This window comes from Peromyscus eremicus, chromosome 14 (genome assembly GCF_949786415.1).
Source record: "Peromyscus eremicus chromosome 14, PerEre_H2_v1, whole genome shotgun sequence".
NCBI lineage: Eukaryota > Metazoa > Chordata > Mammalia > Rodentia > Cricetidae > Peromyscus > Peromyscus eremicus.
Genome location: NC_081430.1, coordinates 84,039,964 through 84,058,078, shown reverse-complemented (window position 1 = coordinate 84,058,078; position 18,115 = coordinate 84,039,964). Strand labels below are relative to the sequence as shown.

At 44.3% G+C, this 18,115-nt stretch overlaps 1 protein-coding gene across 8 annotated transcripts in view; it reads right to left on the bottom strand.

The window, feature by feature from the left end:
* The window catches only part of LOC131924501 (tubulin polyglutamylase TTLL5), a 181,872-nt gene that overhangs the window by 54,787 nt on the left and 108,970 nt on the right, over positions 1-18,115 (bottom strand). For all 8 annotated transcript variants that reach the window (XM_059279808.1, XM_059279811.1, XM_059279812.1 and 5 more), the window contains one exon: positions 15,131-15,326. In XM_059279808.1, the coding sequence (XP_059135791.1) occupies positions 15,131-15,326 (196 nt within the window). The remainder of the gene's footprint in view (positions 1-15,130; positions 15,327-18,115) is intronic.

Sequence of the window (18,115 nt, the reverse complement as noted above, 5' to 3'; positions counted from 1 at the left end):
GTGAGAGTCTGTGTGTGTGTGTGTGTGTGTGTGTGTGTGTGTGTGTGTGTGTGGTGTGCACATACACTTGCACACATAAATGAACATGTGGAGGCTGGAAGTCAACTTTGGGTGTGAGCTGGCCTTCAGGCAGGTACTAGGAATGTGAACTCAGGTCTCCATGCTCGTGCAGCAAATGCTTTACTCACTGAACTATCTCCAAGTCCCCCAATTAACTTCTGTTGTACCCACAGTGCCTTCCAGAGTATCTGATGCTTAATAAACATTTACACCACGAATGAACACACACACACACACACACACACACACACACACACACGTGTGCGCGAGCACAATGCTATATAAGCTATCCTTTTTTTTTTTTTTCGAGACAGGGTTTCTCTGTGTAGCTTTGCGGCTTTCCTGGAACTCGCTCTGTAGACCAGGCTGGCCTCGAACTCACAAAGATCCACCTGCCTCTGCCTCCCGAGTGCTGGGATTAAAGGCGTGCGCCACCACCACCCGGCCCTTTTTTTTTTTTTTTTTTTTTCAAAGTAACAACTGGATTGTTTTATAACAACAATAGGAGAACAGAAGACAGGCATGTGTATTACATATAGATATAACAGTGGGGTAGGGCCTTTGTCTAGATTTTAGTACCTAGAGTGTGTGGTATTTATATCTATTTCACAGACAAAGTCTAAACAAGTCCCTTGCAGATCCCGAACGGAAGGAAGCTTACTTTCCAAGTGCAAAGTTTGTGCAAAGTCCTTCAAAGAGCAAAAATGAAGCAGGTGTGAAGAAATTCTTACTTAGCAGGTTCAACTGGCCTGGATCTTACCACTTCTCTCTTTCTACTAACACTATTCTGATTCTGTTCAAATAATGTGTGCTTCCCTTAAAATGTCTTTAAAAAATTACACTTCCTGCTTCTCTTCTACCTAAGATAAGCACGGTCACAATTCTGGCCAACGGGATCTAAACAGAAGTGTCTGGGTGTGGTTCTTCAGCGCAGGAGGACAGCTGGTTTACAGTCAGAGCTGGCACTGCTTGGCTTCCCTCTAGAACAGATTCCCTGCCAGAGGTAGATGGGGGCAGCATGAACACAGTCAATAAAGCGTGCTGAAGATGGAGAAGAGAGAACATGGGTTTCTGATGGCACCGTGGTGTCTGGAAGAGCGTATTTCCACAGATTCCTAATTATATGGGAAAAACTCTCTAACGTGCCTAACTCATGTATTGGCTAGGGAGAGGTTAGCTGTTACATGCAGTTAATCGTAATCCCGATTTAACTGATTTTCAGTCTACACAGATTCAAGCTTGCTTAAGCTTCAATACAACAGGCATGGACTGTATTTCAGGAAGCAGTTTCTCTTTCCAAGGGCAGTAAAAAGCTATGGCTTGTGGTTTGGTGACCACACTCTTAGACACTCAATGGACAATGAAGTGATCACAACTGTGTATGGTGACATACCAGGAGGACATTACCTGAAATGTTAAAGACTCAGTAAGAGAGACAAGTCTTTAGACACCTCACCAAAGCTGAGGTTAATTGGAACTGGATTAAAACAATCACATCTGTAAGAAACAGCCCGGAAAAACACTGGGGTCTGTTTGTTAAAAGCAGACCTTAAGTGAATGTGTTTAGATCAGTGGCAGGAATCAGCTTCCCTAGGCTTCCATCCCATGCCCTACAGTCTGCCCTCAATCCTGCAACCCCACCAATCCAAGATGATAGGGATTAATGCTCCTGATAACCATTCGGTAAAAGGAAAGCAGAATTAGATGAAGCTCCTTCTCAAGACATGACATGTTCAGATATACACTATCAACAACACAGGTCTGAAGGTGGATGTCATGCTGAGTGTGCTTGGAGCGAGGGACTGGGAAAATGACTTTACTGACCGGCTCAACATATCCATGCCTCCTGCTGCTTTGCTGGGTGTGGGAAACACCACACTATAGCAAGGAGACTCAGAAAACCACAGCTTGAGGGCTGGCATGGCCCCAGGCGAAAGACTGGAAAGGCCCTCCTTCTCCCACAACACAGGGTGCTCGTGGGTGGGAAGGAGGGATTTCTGATAGAAGCAAACAGGCTGTGACTGGGAAGGTCACAGGGGAAGCAAGATCTGGTCTCTTATTCCAAAGCTAATGCTGTCCAGAGATGAAATTCTAGGAGGCTTTCATTTTTTTCCTTCCAGAAAACACTGCTTTTGGCCTTCTCTCAGGCTGGCCCATGACAGAGCAGAGCTCTCTGCAATGGAGTGACTCTGTTTACTCTCTGAGCATTGTGGGCAGGGAAGCAGCGACGGCCTCTATTTGAGCAGGGCAGCACCTCTGTGGGGCCCTTCCACACCAGCTCCACTTGTAGGTAGCATTTTCTCTACATCAGATTTGGATCTAACTAGGATAAAATACCCATTAGCAAGCATACAAAGCTACTTCCAAAGGCTTCCTCTCTGGCAGCTCACAGACAGGGATGGTACACTTTCTTGCACACGCAAACCACTAATCACACACTTGTCCACCACCAGGCTGAGAGCTGTTCAGTGAAAAGAAGACATTACGAGTTTTGAGAGAGCTTATGATGCTGTAAGAACCTTGGAGCCAAAGCGAGGGTGAAGAAGGTGTTTCTACTTTGGCAAAAGCAAGCTTCGAAAAGGCCTTTGTTTCACACTGACTGCAGTTCTTGGCTGTCTTCCACTCACAGTGCTTGTCAGCTGGGACAAGACTCAGGGCTGAGGGAGAGAAGTGCACCTCTTGCTGCCACAGTGCTGTGGGCAGGGCCGTGGCTGGGCAGGGAAGGAGCAGAGCCCCAGAAGTGCTACTGTTTCTGTACAGAGAGAGAACCACACAAATGCCAGAGACAGGACACTGGGCTTCCCAAGGTCCTCTAGCACAACCTTCCATTTCTGAAGCCAACGAACAAGGAAGGAAGTCTTGATACTTCTAATGACTTACTGCACAGGAGGCACCCACAGGTACTTACCCGGAGAGAACTTTGAGCTTCATGTTATCAACCAGCTGAAACAAGTATGCGTTAATAGATAGCCCCTAAATTAACTGCATCTGCTAACATCTGAGGAGCAATGACGATAATTAAAACCAGATCACTGAATGCACTTGTAAGCCCCAGAATCCTCACAGTTAACCAATGGAGATGGCGTTAACAGTCTTAGAGTCAGGAGCAGCTGGCTTAGCCAGGGCCATTGTGCATACAAGAAAGGTAACGTGCCCCAAGCATTGCATGGCTTCCCTTCATCAGCAGCCCCAGTCCCCATCTAACAGAACCAATCACTCAGACCCGGGTGGTGTTCTGTGGTCACTCTGGACTCCAGTGACTGGTGCCTCTGCTCCGCTATCCACTTCCTTCATCACTCCCTCAATGTCCGGCACGGTGTGAATGTAATCGCACGCACACAAAAGCTTGGCAGGCAGAGGGCTCATCTTTCTTGGAAAACTTGAGTTTCCTTAACACGTGGTCATTAGAAAAGGGAAAACAGTGTTAAAAGTCAGTTCCAATTCTACTCTGGGATACACCTGCTAATAATGTCTCAACAATGAAGACATTCTCTGTGTATACACATACATTTCTTTGTGCTTACAGAAATGGCATCACATGACATCTGGTGTCCTGAGGCCTGCTTTCTCATTCAAATATCTTGGTATTTTTTTTCATATCTGTAAAGGTAGGCCTATTATTGCTTTTAATGATTATATGTTTTCTAAATGGCTATCAAATCTGACTTAGTAAAATGTTACAAAGTGACATGGGATAGATTTATAATTCTAGTCACATAAATAAAATTGTAAAACATGTTTGAGTGGAAAAAAAAACTGTACTTTTTTTTTTTTTTTTTTTTTGAGACAAGGTTTCTCTGTGTATCCCTGGCTGTCCTGGAACTCCTTCAGTAGACCAGGCTGGCCGTAGACTCACAGAGATCCACCTGCCTCTGCCTTCCGAGTGCTGGGATTAAAGGCATATACCACCATTACCCGGCCCCCAATTTTTCACTGTCCATTTTGCACACACATACACACACACACACACACACACACACACACACACACACACACAGGCTGAGATTATAAGCGAGCAGCACCATACCTGGCTTTTTCACATGAGCTGTGTGTAACTCAGGTCCTCAATTTGCTTGACAAGCACCTGACTGAGGGAGCCATCTCCACAGTCCTTTGTATTCTTTTGTTCCAAAGTGTCAGAGGACTGATTTCCTTGACTTCCCTTTGACCATTATGTAGTGATGGCTTGTACCCTATAAAAGCTCCATCATAATTTGATACTGACACCATTTTTCTCCTCCAGTTTATAAGACATTTCTGTCTTTGGACAAATGTGTTAACAATCTACACATAACAATTCTAAAGAATATTCATTTTATTCTGGTATTAATCTTTATTTTTAACTCATTCTTGTGGCTCTCTCTCTAGCAACTGTGAATAAATTAATTACATACCCCTTTTTAGTTGTCCAAATAGGTAGCTAATTAACGAGCCTGGACCTTCTCCCAAGACATTTAATATCATCTTCTCTACCTCTGGGAGAAGCACAGGGAGTTGATCTAAAACTTCAGGGTTGAAATTATAATACTATGTGCATTTAAGGTATAAAAAAATGTCCGGTCAAGCATTACTGATGACAGCCAAAATATGGTCTCAACTTAATATGTGTTGATGAATGAATGGAGAAGGAAATGTGATACACATAGACAATAGCATATTCTTATCCAGTCAGGACATTCTACTTTGGAAATGATACTTATGTGCGGTGAGAACATTTTCTCCACATGCTATGGTGTGGATAAAACATAAGGATGTGACGCTAAGTAAAATAAACCAGTCACAGAAAGGCAAATCCGATAATAGCCTATGTATATGGAAAAACCTGAAGCAAGCCAACCCATAGTAACAGGGAGGGAAATGGCAGTGTCTGACGCTAGGAGGAAGAGGAGGAAGCATTGCTCAGTGAGGCTTCAGTTTGTGTCCCACAGCATGGGCACGCTCCAGAAACTTGCTGTCTAGCGAACATGCACAGCACGGTACTCAATCACAAGAACTGCTAAGAGGATATACTTAACGTTATGTGCTTTTTACCACAATGAAAAACTACAATAAGAGCAGCTGAATTTTTTTTTTTTTTTTTTTTTTTGAGACAAGTTCTCACTCTTAGGCCAGGCTAGCTTCAAACTCAGACATCCTCCTGTCTCAGACTCCCAAGTTGCTTAAGAGCAACTAATTTTTAGGGACCTCTTTGCCACGGGTCAGGATTGCTCTACATGCTTTGTATGTTAAACTTGGCTAACCCTCCACCAATCATCTGCAGTGGGCTGCACCATCATCTCTGTTTACAGAAGGAACCAAGGCCCACAAATGTGAAATTGTTGTCTGTGAATATGTAGTTACTGTGTAGTAAGCTGGGCTTCATAACCCAGGGTGTAAAGTGGGTCACCACACTCAGCTGCCTCCTCCCTTCCTTGTGTTATCTGACTCCCTTTCAGAGAACAAGTGTCTAAAGTAAATCCTCTAAGTCAGCTCTCTTTCTAAAGCAAACATAAACAAACCTAACACTGTGATTTTCACCAGCTGACGAGGAAAACAAATGCCTTTTCTTTCTTTTTTTGTGTGTGATGTATGCACACACATGTGTGCCTGTGTGGAGAATCTTCTCCTAGTATTCACTGCCTCTATTTTTTTTTTTTTTTTTCGAGACAGGGTTTCTCTGTGTAGCTTTGAAGCCTGTCCTGGATCTCACTCTGTAGCCCAGGCTGGCCTCGAACTCACAGAGATCCGCCTGCCTCTGCCTCCCGAGTGCTGGGATTAAAGGTGTGCACCACCACTTCTCCAGCCACTGCCTCTATTTTATTAGTTGACACTATGTATCTCTGGTCTGGAACTCACTGAGATTCTCCTGCCTCTGCCTCCTAAGTTCTGGGATGAAAAGTATGCACCACCACTCCAGGCCTCTGCCTTTATTTTTTGAGACATGATCTCTAACTAGGCATGATGGCACACACCTTTCATCCCAGCACTCGGGAGGCAGAGGCAGGTGGATCTCTGTGAGTTTGAGGCCAGCCTGGTCTACAGAGTGAGTTCCAGGACAGCTACAGCTACACAGAGAAACCCTGTCTCGAAAAACCAACAAAACAAAACGCGCGCGCGCGCACACACACACACACACACACACACACACACACACACACATAAAAACCAACCTCTCACTGAACCTGGAACTGACCAGTTGACTGGCCTGGCTAGCCAGCAAGCTCCTAATCCTCCTGTTTCAGTCTCTCAGCACTCAGATTATAAGCACGCATCACCACGCCCCGCTTTTCATGTGGAAGATGGAGATCTAAACTCAGATCCTCAATACTTGCCCAGCAAGCAGTTTGTTTACCCTCTGAGCCATCTTCCCAGACCCAAATTTGCTTCTCTACAAAATCATTTTCTAGGAAAAACAAAACAAAGTCACACCTAAGAAATCCTCGTTAATTATTTTCAAAGTCAGCATGCATGAGTATATATGCACGAATACCTGCATATACACATACATGCAGACATGCATACAAGCATGGGTGAGCACACATATACACAGGTTGAGTATCCCTTACCAAAAATGCTTTGGGTAATATTTCAAATTCTAGACTACATCCATTTATACAATGAGTCATCTTGAGAGAGGACCCAAGTCCAAATGTGCAATTGGCTGAAGCATTATATATGCCCTATACATGGAGCCTAAAGGTCATTTTATATAAGACGTTTTTTAGTAATTTTGTGTATGAAAACAGTTTTATGGCAAGGAATTTTCCACTTGTGGACTCATGTCAGGTCTCAGAAAGTTTGGGACTATGAAACTTTTGGATTTTCAAGTTACTGATGCTCAATCTGTAGAAAATCAGTTAAAAGCAAAGCCAGGCCTCCGACTGAAAGCTCAACTGATAAACTAGAGGGATTCACAGTTCTGTCTTCAGTGACCTAGTCTACATTTCCTTTGTTAGCAGCTGCAGAGCTGTATGTTAGGCCCTGCTTTCCTACTGACATGTTGGAATCTTCTACCTTCGGATTAGTGAAGAAAAATAGTGAAAAGCCCTAAATTCCCTTACAACTTAAGTTCTCTGTTTATAGCTATCACCCTGTCTCTGTCCTGAAGTGAATGCTGTTTGATTTGGCCCAGAATCCTAGGCAGTTGGCCTACTGTGCGCATCTTCTACAGAGCTTGCTGTCCTGTAGTCATTAGCCATTTTCCTGTGCCTGCATCCATCTCAGACGGATGGAGTGCTTCCTGTTAGAGATGTCTTTCATCACTTCACACAAAACTACTGCTTTGGGTCCTGCCATGTGTGCAGAGAGAGAAACCACAGGCAGGGTGTAGAAAGTAGACAAAGGCAGGTCCCTGTAGCAAACCCCATCTTAACCCTCTAGACCAGTGGTCCTCAACCTTCCTAACGCTGCGACCCTTAATACAGTTCCTTAAGTTGTGGTGACCCCGACCATAAAATTATTTCATTGCTACTCATAACTGTAAATTTGTTACTGCTTTGAATCGTAATGTAAATACCTGATATGTGACCTCCAAAGGACTAATATGCGGCCCACAGGTTGAGAACCACTGTTCTAAACAAACCCACCCGCTAGCCACTAGCTGCTGGTGTGTGAACACCCACAACCAGCTGAGGTAGGGATGGTGCTGAGCGCTCTCTTCCTCTCCGGGGCACAGTGTGGAGTAGAGCAATGGCAGCAAAGCTGAATACGTCCTCTGCTTAGTGATACATGTGTAAAATAGGGAGACAATGAAGTCCTTCTGCTGAGGAGGAGGGGGAGGGGGAGGGGCTCCTGAAGGCCCCTGGCCTGGCACAGCTGTGGGACTGAGGGAGGTGCTCTGAGTCCGGGCGGGGCTCTCATCAGTGGACTAGAGACAACATTCACCTGACATCCAAGAAGCACTGCTGTGTCCCTTAAAATCACAGAGGGATGTTATCACAGCAGCAGCGTTACAAAGCAACCTGATGGTAACCAGGGGACTGCTTTCACTCCAGTCTATAGTGTGACAATGCCTTAAGATTCAGATTTATTAGGGTATTTAAAATATAAACCTAATGGGAACTATGCAAAAGTGTCTGTGACATTCTTATCTGGAGATTCTTGCTGTATTCCCTGGCAGTTTTTTCATAACATCTAACAGAAATACAAATAAAACAGTATCATTAGTAACAGGTTTCAAAGAAAAAATAAAAGCTATGGCTGAAAAGACAGCAGTCTACACACGGTCTGAATCTGGAAGCCTGCGGAACACGGTTCAGGGTCTTGCATGGCTCATTAGCTTCCAGCCCTCTCAATAATGAAGAACAAGGGAGGGCGAAGCAGGCGTGTTTCTAAGGTCTTTGCACCCACAAACTCTTGACGATACTTACTGAATTAAGCATTGTGGTGACTGCGATAGCATCTGGGCCTTTAATAGGTTTAATAAACTTTTTATTTCGAGAATAGCCAGAGATTATGATAACTTTTCAATATAGTTTTGTGTTAGTAAAACTTGCCAAATGTGAGAACCACAATTTATGTAAAGACCCCCCCCCCACACACACACACACGCCCCTTAGAGGCAGCACATAGCATGGTAATCAGAGTTCAGATGTCAGATGCTGACAACCCTGGGCTCAAACTCCAGTTTTCCCATTTCTTACTTATGTGACTCTGAGAAAGTTTATGAATGATCTTTTTCCCCATTTAAAACCCGGGGCTAATCAAAGGCAGTTACAGGGATTCAGTCAATCAATACAATATAAAGCTTGGTTTGGTAATGTTTCATTTGAGAATCTCAATCTTAGTGGCTCCCCAACAAATCTATTTCCCAATTGAAGAGAGAGAAAACGACACTCAAAGAAGTTCCAATAACCTGTTCTAGGTCATGCCCTGCACAGGGAAGATTTAAATCAAGCATCACGGACGCCAAAGCTTGTCTCAATGGACCATTTCCAAAGCCAGTGAGGGCAGTTTTCACACACATTATTCATGTATTTTCAATAGGAAAGAAGAGAGTTTAGCTTGGCAAAATCTACTACATCAGAGTGTCCTAGGAAAAATAAACAATGAAAAGCTAGAAACACAAGTGTTAGACGAGTGAGTTCCCAATAAAGGTCAAGAGAAAACTGTGTACAGGCATGTGTGTGTGTGTGTGTGTGTGTGTGTACATGCACGCATGTGCGTGCGCGTGCACAGACACACACACACACACACACACACAGAGGAAAAGAAACAAAAACATGCAACATGTCATGACATTTGGGTCCACACACCTAGGACTTGGGCACACATGTGTTAACTCCTCCCCTCGCATGCTCACAGGCAACCCTTCCTCTCTGACATACAAAGGCTTTAAGGATACCTCTTGCAGTCCTAGCCAGCTAGCAGCTCCCTGCTACTGCTTATTGCTTGGAAAAGGGCATGATATCTGCTTCATAACCCCACAAACCCCAAACACACAGCAGCTGAAGCTTGAGGAAAACAGTGTTCCTTCGTGCAGGGGGCTGAGCTTTTCTAGACAAATGCAATAGACTCTTAGGAGGAAACAACAAGACTTGGATGTTTATATGGGAATACCTCCCACACCTGAAGCGTACTGCATACACACACCAGTAGCAATCTGTTGCCTCCCTGGGGCCTCCCAGATATTCCTACACAGAGATGAGGCCCCTAGGAGAATGCCAAGGTCCTGGCCCTGCTAACTGGAGGAACATTACCTGCTGCTTCTAAGTTAGATCTGTTCCCATGGGAAGGGGAAGTAGAGAGCAGACAACCAGAGGAACACAGACGCAGCATCTTCCTACCCTGGGTCACTTTACTCAAGCAGCAAACTAAGTCTTTGAGAAATGCAAGGGCTTTGAAAAGAAAACGGAACTCATGACACATTCAGATGCATTTAAAGTCTCTCCTCACCCCATCATTGTACAAAAGAGACTTCAGCAACTCTGCCTTGGCCACCAGAATGTCTTCCTTTTTTCTGTCTTTTGGGCTCCCTTTCAGGCTGGATGAGGCAGAAAGAGTGGGAGGGGGGCAGGGGCTGGGCCTGGGAGCAGGGCTTTAACAAAGAGTCACTTCAACAGAGACCACTGAGTAATGGCTTTGCCTGCGCCAACAATAACATCAGCTCAATGTCGCCAATTAGAATCAGGTCGGTCGGGCCTCACCACTGCTCCAGGCCTCCACCCGGACCCCAGCGTGAGGTGCTACTCATGCTGATGTCACCAGTAGTCACTGTGGCCCCAGCAAGTCCCCCACTCAGTTCAAAGAAAAGCGTTCTTGCACTTTTCTCTTCCAGAGGCAGGAAGCCAGGAGAAGTCTCTAAGAACCACTCTCCCAGCCCTAACTCAGGACTCCAACAAAGCCCTAAGCACCCTGCAGCTCATTTGCCGTGAGTTAAGACACAGGCCGCACCTGGAATAGTAAGTGCCCGACAAGGCAGAGCTGCTGAAGCCGTGGCCATTCCTAACAAAGCAGAAGGCAGGGCTGTCCGCTCCTATCGCTTGCCTGCTCGGAGATGTGCGTCCCGGAGCTGGGACCAGTGAGCAGAATGTACCCTGATAAGAAGGGTGAGCGAGGAGGTGCTCTGATAACTCACTCAGGAGGAGGCCGTGGGACCCGGCCTCAGGAAGATAGCAACGAAATTCCCCAAAAATGACTGTTAGAAATTGAGTGATACTAAGTTTTAAACACACAATTTCCCTTCCAAGGGACAGAAAAACCATCACACACACACACACACACACACACACACACACACACACACACACACACACACGGTGGGGTGGGGGAGAAAAGAGAGAGAGAGAGAGAGAGAGAGAGAGAGAGAGACAGACAGACAGACAGACTGACAGACTGACTGACTATCTCATTCCTTCTGGGTGGATTTCATTGTATAGTCCCTGAGAAAATGGCATTAGCATCCCTTGGGAGCTTGTGAGAAATGAAAACAATTCAGCCCTCTTCCAAACCTACATCAGAAATGGGATGAATGGACAATCAGTGTTTTAACTGGCTCGTCTGCTATTCTAGACTAGGGATGTACAAACTAGGGCCTGCAGGCCAAATCCAGCCTGCTGCCAGTTTTTGTTAAATAAAGTTTTATCAAAACACAGTCACAGTCATTCATGCACATACCATGTGTGGTTGTTTTCACTCTGCCATGGCAGCTGAGGAGCCATAACAGAACCTATGGCTAGTGAAGGCTATTTACAGAACAAGTCTGTCAATCTTGTACAGGGTTTCACAGGCTATTGGGTTCAGTCACTAGGGTTTAGAAAGGTTCATACTTCCAGTATTCACTTTCTTTGTTTATCATGGATGATAGTTTCTCTTATTTCTGTCCCTAATCTTCTGCTAATGGTTTTGAGTGACTTCTTTCACTCGCAGGTGGCAAGGGTCCATTTTTCTCAGGAGTAAACTTGGCACATGGCAATTTCTAGATTTGTGAGTACAATGGTAGGCAGAGATGAAGAGCAATGCTGAGTCCATACTGATGGTTGGATATGCTGTTTCTAGGCTAACACCCTGAATCAGAATTGTCTCCCTGAAATGAACGTGCTAACAGGCTGAATATCTAAGTGCTCTGATTGAAGGCAGAAAGGGATGGAGGACTTCCTTTGCATGATGGAAAAAAACCATACAGTCATCCAAACATTTAGTAAGAGATCACCATGTAAACGGTGCTATTTATAGATGGAATTACTACACTCTATTGCATGATAATGTACCTGAGCATAAGGTAAATATAAAGACCCCTTAGCATACTAGTCTCCAAACATCTTGCCTATGGATGCATGCTTGGTAAACTCAACTTTAATTCTACACATAATTCTACACAGGAATCTCAAAAAGGCAGTTGGCCAAATTGCTAGTCACCTATATACTTGAAGAAAAGGGCTTAAAAGCACAGGGCATTTATTAGATAAATACCATCTTCACCCAAAGAATTAACATGAGGGAAGAGACACAGGCCACACTGAGAACGCAACCCATGCTTCAATCGATAGTTTGGTGGTAAGTAAGATGGTCAGGTCTAGCACAGCTAAGCTAAATACAAAGGCTTGGGGTCTAGGAGGACTTCGCTTCTGCTGTAGAGTGACTAACTCTGAATGTCTTCTGAATAAAGTGCTCCAAATCACTAAGCAGTGGTCAAGTTAGAATACCTAATACTTCATTGGCTGTCTTGCTATGAATCTAAGCTGGCAGGATTTAGTCGCTCCTGCTTCCCCACAGCCCTGGGACTTCACTCTTACTCACTTTTACCTAAATCAGTTGTGGTTTAGAAGAAGGAGGGGCAGAAACAAAATGATATCTAAACATATATAAAACCAAGACGAATGGCTTTCTATTCCCTCTCCAGGAGACACAAGATAACTCCCTTCCTGGGAGTTCTGCCTCCTCCCTAAGATGGATATTCTGACAGATCTTGAAAAAACATATTTTCCATATACTTCATAATTCAGTGAAACTAAACTAGGATAATCCTCAGTGAAAAAAATCCACACCAGAAAAGCAGTACTCTGAGTTTTCAAAGGAATGTGTGCTGCTGGAAGCTAATCAAAAGCATGAGGACTCAAAATGAAGCAGTTTTTAAAAGTGAAAATCAGCAAAAACAGCCTCTCCTTCTTCAGAACTTCAATGCGCTGTAAACAGCTCCTTTTAGTTTGACAATGCTCTTTACCATTTTAGTGTGTTAAAATGTGGTTTAAAAGGAACCCGTGGGCCCGTGAGACGACTCAGCTGGAAAGGTGACTGTTGCCAAATCTGGCTACTAGAGTTCGACCCCTAGATCCAACCAAGTGGAAGGAGCTGACGACTCCCAAAGGCTGTCCTCTGACCTGTACAGGAACACTGAGGTGTACACACACACACACACACACACACACACACACACACACACATACAGACGCTCGCTCTCTCTCTCTCTCTCTCTCTCTCTCTCTCTCTCTCTAATTAAAAAAAATTGCCTGTAGTTTTGATTAAAAAACAAATCCAAAAACCAAAAAAGACACCAATGCAGCCAGAGAGATATGGCTCAGTGAGTTTAGGTGAGTAGAATGGATTCCCACAAGTTGACCTCCATATGCACCTCTATATGGACGGACACGCGCGCGCGCACACACACACATACACACACACACACACACACACACACACAAATAAATACACAGAAAAAAATTAAAAGGGACCAATGGTATAAATTCAAAATTCACATGATCTACTATTATATTCATACATGTCTGTCCTGGTCGGCATCTGGTTATATTGGCACTGCTAGGTAATTAACATGACAGACATTTAGAACTGTAAATAGCTTTAAGACATTTACACAGATTGATACCTTGATTCTACTGTCCCAAATTCCAACCCCCCCCTTCAGTTTTTTTGAGACAGGGTTTCTCTGTGTAGCCCTGGCTGTCCTGGAACTCTTCTCTGTAGACCAGGCTGGCCTTGAACTCACAGAGATCTGCCTGCCTCTGCCTCCCAGATGCTGGGATTAAAGGAGTGCACCACCAATGGGGGCTTTGTTCCAAAATTCTGTAAGTGAGGAAACTTCTATGTGAGAGGGGACAATGGGCAGTCAACATGAGGTGCCACAGTCTAAGCTTTCCCAGTTAAAAGATCTGAAGTTTTCCCCAGTGAAGTATGGTTCAAAGAACTATTCACAAATGGCTGCATTTATAATTTCTCAATTACGATGCATTAATTGACAAAACACTCTACTGTAGAGAAGTGCAATCAGGTGACTAATGCAGGCGAAGCACAGTGGGCATATTTTGTTCTGGACAATAGTTCTGATGGCTAATGAGGATTGTCAACTTGATTAGATCAAGACATAAGCGATTAGTATAGCACACCTTTGCCTGTGTTTGTGAGGATGTTTCCAGAAAAAAAAAAAAAAAATTCGATCATGAAGGCTAGAGCCCTTACGTCGTCACCATCTAGGTGGAGGCAGTGGGTCACCTGGTGTGGGTGGGCATGTCCTGGCTCTGGCTCCTTCCTGTCACCTCTGCTTCCTGGTTGTCAGAGGTTAATGGCTTTCCTTTGCCAAGCTCCTTTCTCCATGTGGTCTCCGTCTTGCTATGGGCCTAAAAGCACTGAGTCAGCCAGCCATGGACTAAAACCTTGAAGCTGTGAGCCAAAATCAGCCTTTTCCTCCCCTAAGTCGACATTCTTAGCTTTTCTCATGGAGATGGGAAAACCGAGTACTGTCATAGTTGATAAGTAAACCTATCAGGCATAATGATGGCTCTCCTCAGGGAAGAAAGCAGCGGCTGAAAGACTTGTTTTCATCTTTATGCACAAACTGACACATACTATGTATTATATATATTTATGAAGAAGAAGCAAAGGACAGGAAACCAGGCAAAGGTGTCTTTCCTCCATAACGAAATGCCAAAGAAGCTCACAGAAATAGTTTGAATCCAACCAAATAAGCCTCCTGCAGGACCTTGTCACTGGTTCCAACCATTGTGCAGAGTCAAAAAGAACAAGCAAGCTCTCTCGACATTTTCCGGGGGCCATCTCTTCTCTGCAATTGGGACTACCCTGGTGCAATATGGTTCTTCACACACATATCCAGGAGCTGACAGCAAGTGGGGCAGTGTTACAGTCCCACTGCTTCAAACAGTGCCCAGCACACGGCAGACACTCAACAGACACTCAGTGAAGGAGAAGCTGTCATCTCCAGAAATCCAACAACCTAATTTAGGAACATTTTTCAGAAATTACAAGTTATGATAGATCCTAAAGGACTATTAGATACTTATCAGTACCAAGTCTATGGAGGGCAGAAATTGGTATATTTACAAATAAAGATGCTTGAAATACAGCTTTGGGAACTGGGAATGCTATCAGGAGACTACTAAGATCATTCAACAGAAAAGGTAAACATGGTAATAAATAAAGGGTTTTACAAATTCAAATAAAACCACGTTGAACACTAGTTCAGCATCACCTTCCAAAGTAGCCAACGCTACATCCCGAAAGCAGGACTGAGACAACCCAGGGCAGGTTGGCGAACGTTTAGGAAACAGGCATTCACTGCCCATTCATCCCCTCAACTGCCTCGCCAACAGAAGGAAGACATGATCTTATGATTTTCAGTTACCTGGTGCCGGGCTCGACTCTGGTCCAGAAGCTGCCGGGACTGAAGTTTTTGTTGTTCAAGTTGCTGGAGAGCGAAGTGGAGTTGGTAGCTGCCTGCCGTGGGGTGGTACTTGTGCTGGGGGACCACTCCTGTAGCCTTGCTGTAGGCATTGTTCTCTACCTCACCCTCCCAGGCAAAGCCACCTGTCTGGAGGCTCCTGAGAGAAAAAGAACAGATGGTTTTTAGCAAGGGTATGTGATCAATCCAAAGGGAAGATATATGTGACTACAATTTTTCCTTTACTGAACCAGACACGTGCTAGAATTATAAAGCTACTGTATGGTCAGTTATCTGACGTCACTAAATCACACTTTTGATTTCCCAACTTCTCAAATAAAGAGATTCCCAGATATCCAGTTAAAAGGGTATCTGTGAAATGTGCTCATATGTGAAAGACTTTGTATTCCTATAGTTTCACCTTCTGATAAGGATAAGCCACACCCCTTGCCCAGGGATGGGGTACTCAGTTTGGCTTCCACAGAGACTGCTCAGTTCCATGCTATCAGCTAATCTTCTTGGCCAACAGAACCAAAAGACTCAGAGATTAATTTATTTGGCTTCTGAGGACAACATCTGATTTTCAGCAATTCTTCTGGAAATAGCTGAATTAAATTAAATTAAATTGAATGTGTGTATACATTATAGAGAGAGAGCTAACACAGTGGTTCTCAACCTGTGGGTAATGACTCCTTGGAGGTTGAATGACCAACCCTTTCACAGGGGCCACCTAAGACCATCCTACATATTAGATACTTACATTACTATTCAGAACAGTAGCAAAACTACAATTATGAAGTAGCAACGAAATAATTTTATTGTTGGGAGTCATCACAGCATGAGGAACTGTGTTAAAGGGTCACAGCATTAGGAAGGGTGAGAACCATCAAGCTATCACCTATGCTATCATATACATGTATGCATGTACATATAATAAATCTTTCTCAAAGGATTTCTGAACATATGGAAAATTGTGGTGACCACTGATAGAAAAACAAATATAAATACTTAAATGAATCAATGAAATGTTAGCCTGATCACAAGGCAGAAGACTGAGTGAGTGTAAAATGGAAAGGGAACTGAACCTTTGTGTAGGGAGGCAGGGTGTGTGTGTGTGTGTGTGTGTGTGTGTGTGTGTGTGTGTGTGTGCAGATGCATGTGTACATGCATTCACATGTGTGGAGGCCAGAGTCAATACTGAGTGCACTCTTCAGTTACTTTCCAGCTTAATTTGAGACAGGGTCTCTCAGTGATGCCAGTTCTGCTAGACTGGAAGCTCAGCAAGTCCCCGGGATCCTCCTGTCTCTACCTGCCCTATGCTGGGATGACACATGCACACTGTGGCACTCGGCTTCTATGTGTGGACTGAGGATCTGAATGCTGGTCTTCATGCTTATGCAGGAGGAACTGTACAGACTGAGCCATTTCCCAGCTCCTGGAGACTCTCTTATCTTTTTTCTCATTAGTGAGGGAAGACAAGCTGACTGATGATAACACGTAAGAAGCTAAAAGGCATTGATTGAGCGGGCTGTGAGTGGAAGGAGAGACGGCAGCGAAAGGCATTCAGGTTTATTTGACTTGACTCAAGGTCTTCCAGGCCGGCTTTAAATTTGCAAACCTCCTGTCTGCAGCCCCTAAGTGCTGGGAATATAGGTGTGTGATGCCATGCCAGCCAGGTATGTGGGCTTAAAGATGAGAACAGTCAAGGCAGGAATGCCTGTCCTTCAAATGAAGACAAAGGGAGGGACCAGGTGACCGGGCTGAACTATCTCGAGATTTTCACGTCGATTAAGCTAGTCTCCCTTTTAAAAGAGAACAAAGTTTGGTGGGTACAGAGGTAGGGACGGATCTGGGAGGAATTTGGTGAGGGTGAATATGACCAAAATACAGTGTGTGAATGAATGAATGTAAAGAATTAATGAAAATATTATTTTAAAAATCTCCAAGGGAAACTATTATTAGTCACTGAACTGAAGGTTAGAAAATTCACCCACAGAGATTCTGCTTCCATTTCTGGCTTGACGGTTATAGGAGTTTCTAGCCACAGGGAACAATCTAGACTCAGTAAGTATACAATAGGAAAGTAAAGTAATATGCACTTCATACCAAAATGAACCCCACTGGGTAGCTTGAGTGATTTCATTTGCTAATAACTGTTTTAACAACAAACACTTCCACGAGGCATTCATTTTAATGCCTTCTTGCTGTGTAGTGGAGAGCAGTCTTTGGGGAGATGCTCCCAAGGTTCTCAGGTATGTGAGCAAAGGCACATGGATGCAGAGGGCAGGGCAGTGGGCAAGAAATAAGTCAGGGACTATGGGTAAGAAGTGTTCTTCCAACTCCACATATATTGAAGAGGCTGGAACACCATAAACTTTTATAGCGAAATATGTTTTTAATCTCATCAGTAACGTAAGCTCAGCCTGCAAATCACAAAAGGAAGTTTCTCAAGCCAGTGGAGGCTTTTAGCAAAGAGGCAGGAATTTTTATAGCCCAGCATTGGGTGGGGGTGGGGATGCTCAGCTGTGTAATATAATAAGTGCCACGAGAACCTTCTTGCTTTGAATTTCAGTGGGGTTAGTTGGAGCACATTATCTCATACTCAGAGCACAAGTCTTTGGAGTTTCCAGCATCAAGTGCTACAATGATCGAGAGGAGACCATGTGTACCGCGGCAGGCTGCCCTGATTTCAGGCACCTGAGTTCATACAGCCCTTCTTTCTACAACACCTAATGGCTCCTGTATCCATCTGAAAGCCTATCCCATTTCATAGACCAGTGTTCTTTCTGTTTCACTAATAATACACTTTCTACCTTCGCTAAAAACAAAAAAATTGCAACTGGGTGTGGTGCCACATGTCTGTAATCCTGGCACTTGAGAGGCAGAACCAGGAGGGATCAGGAATTCAAAGGCAGCCTGGGCTATAGGAGACACTTTCTCAATAAACCA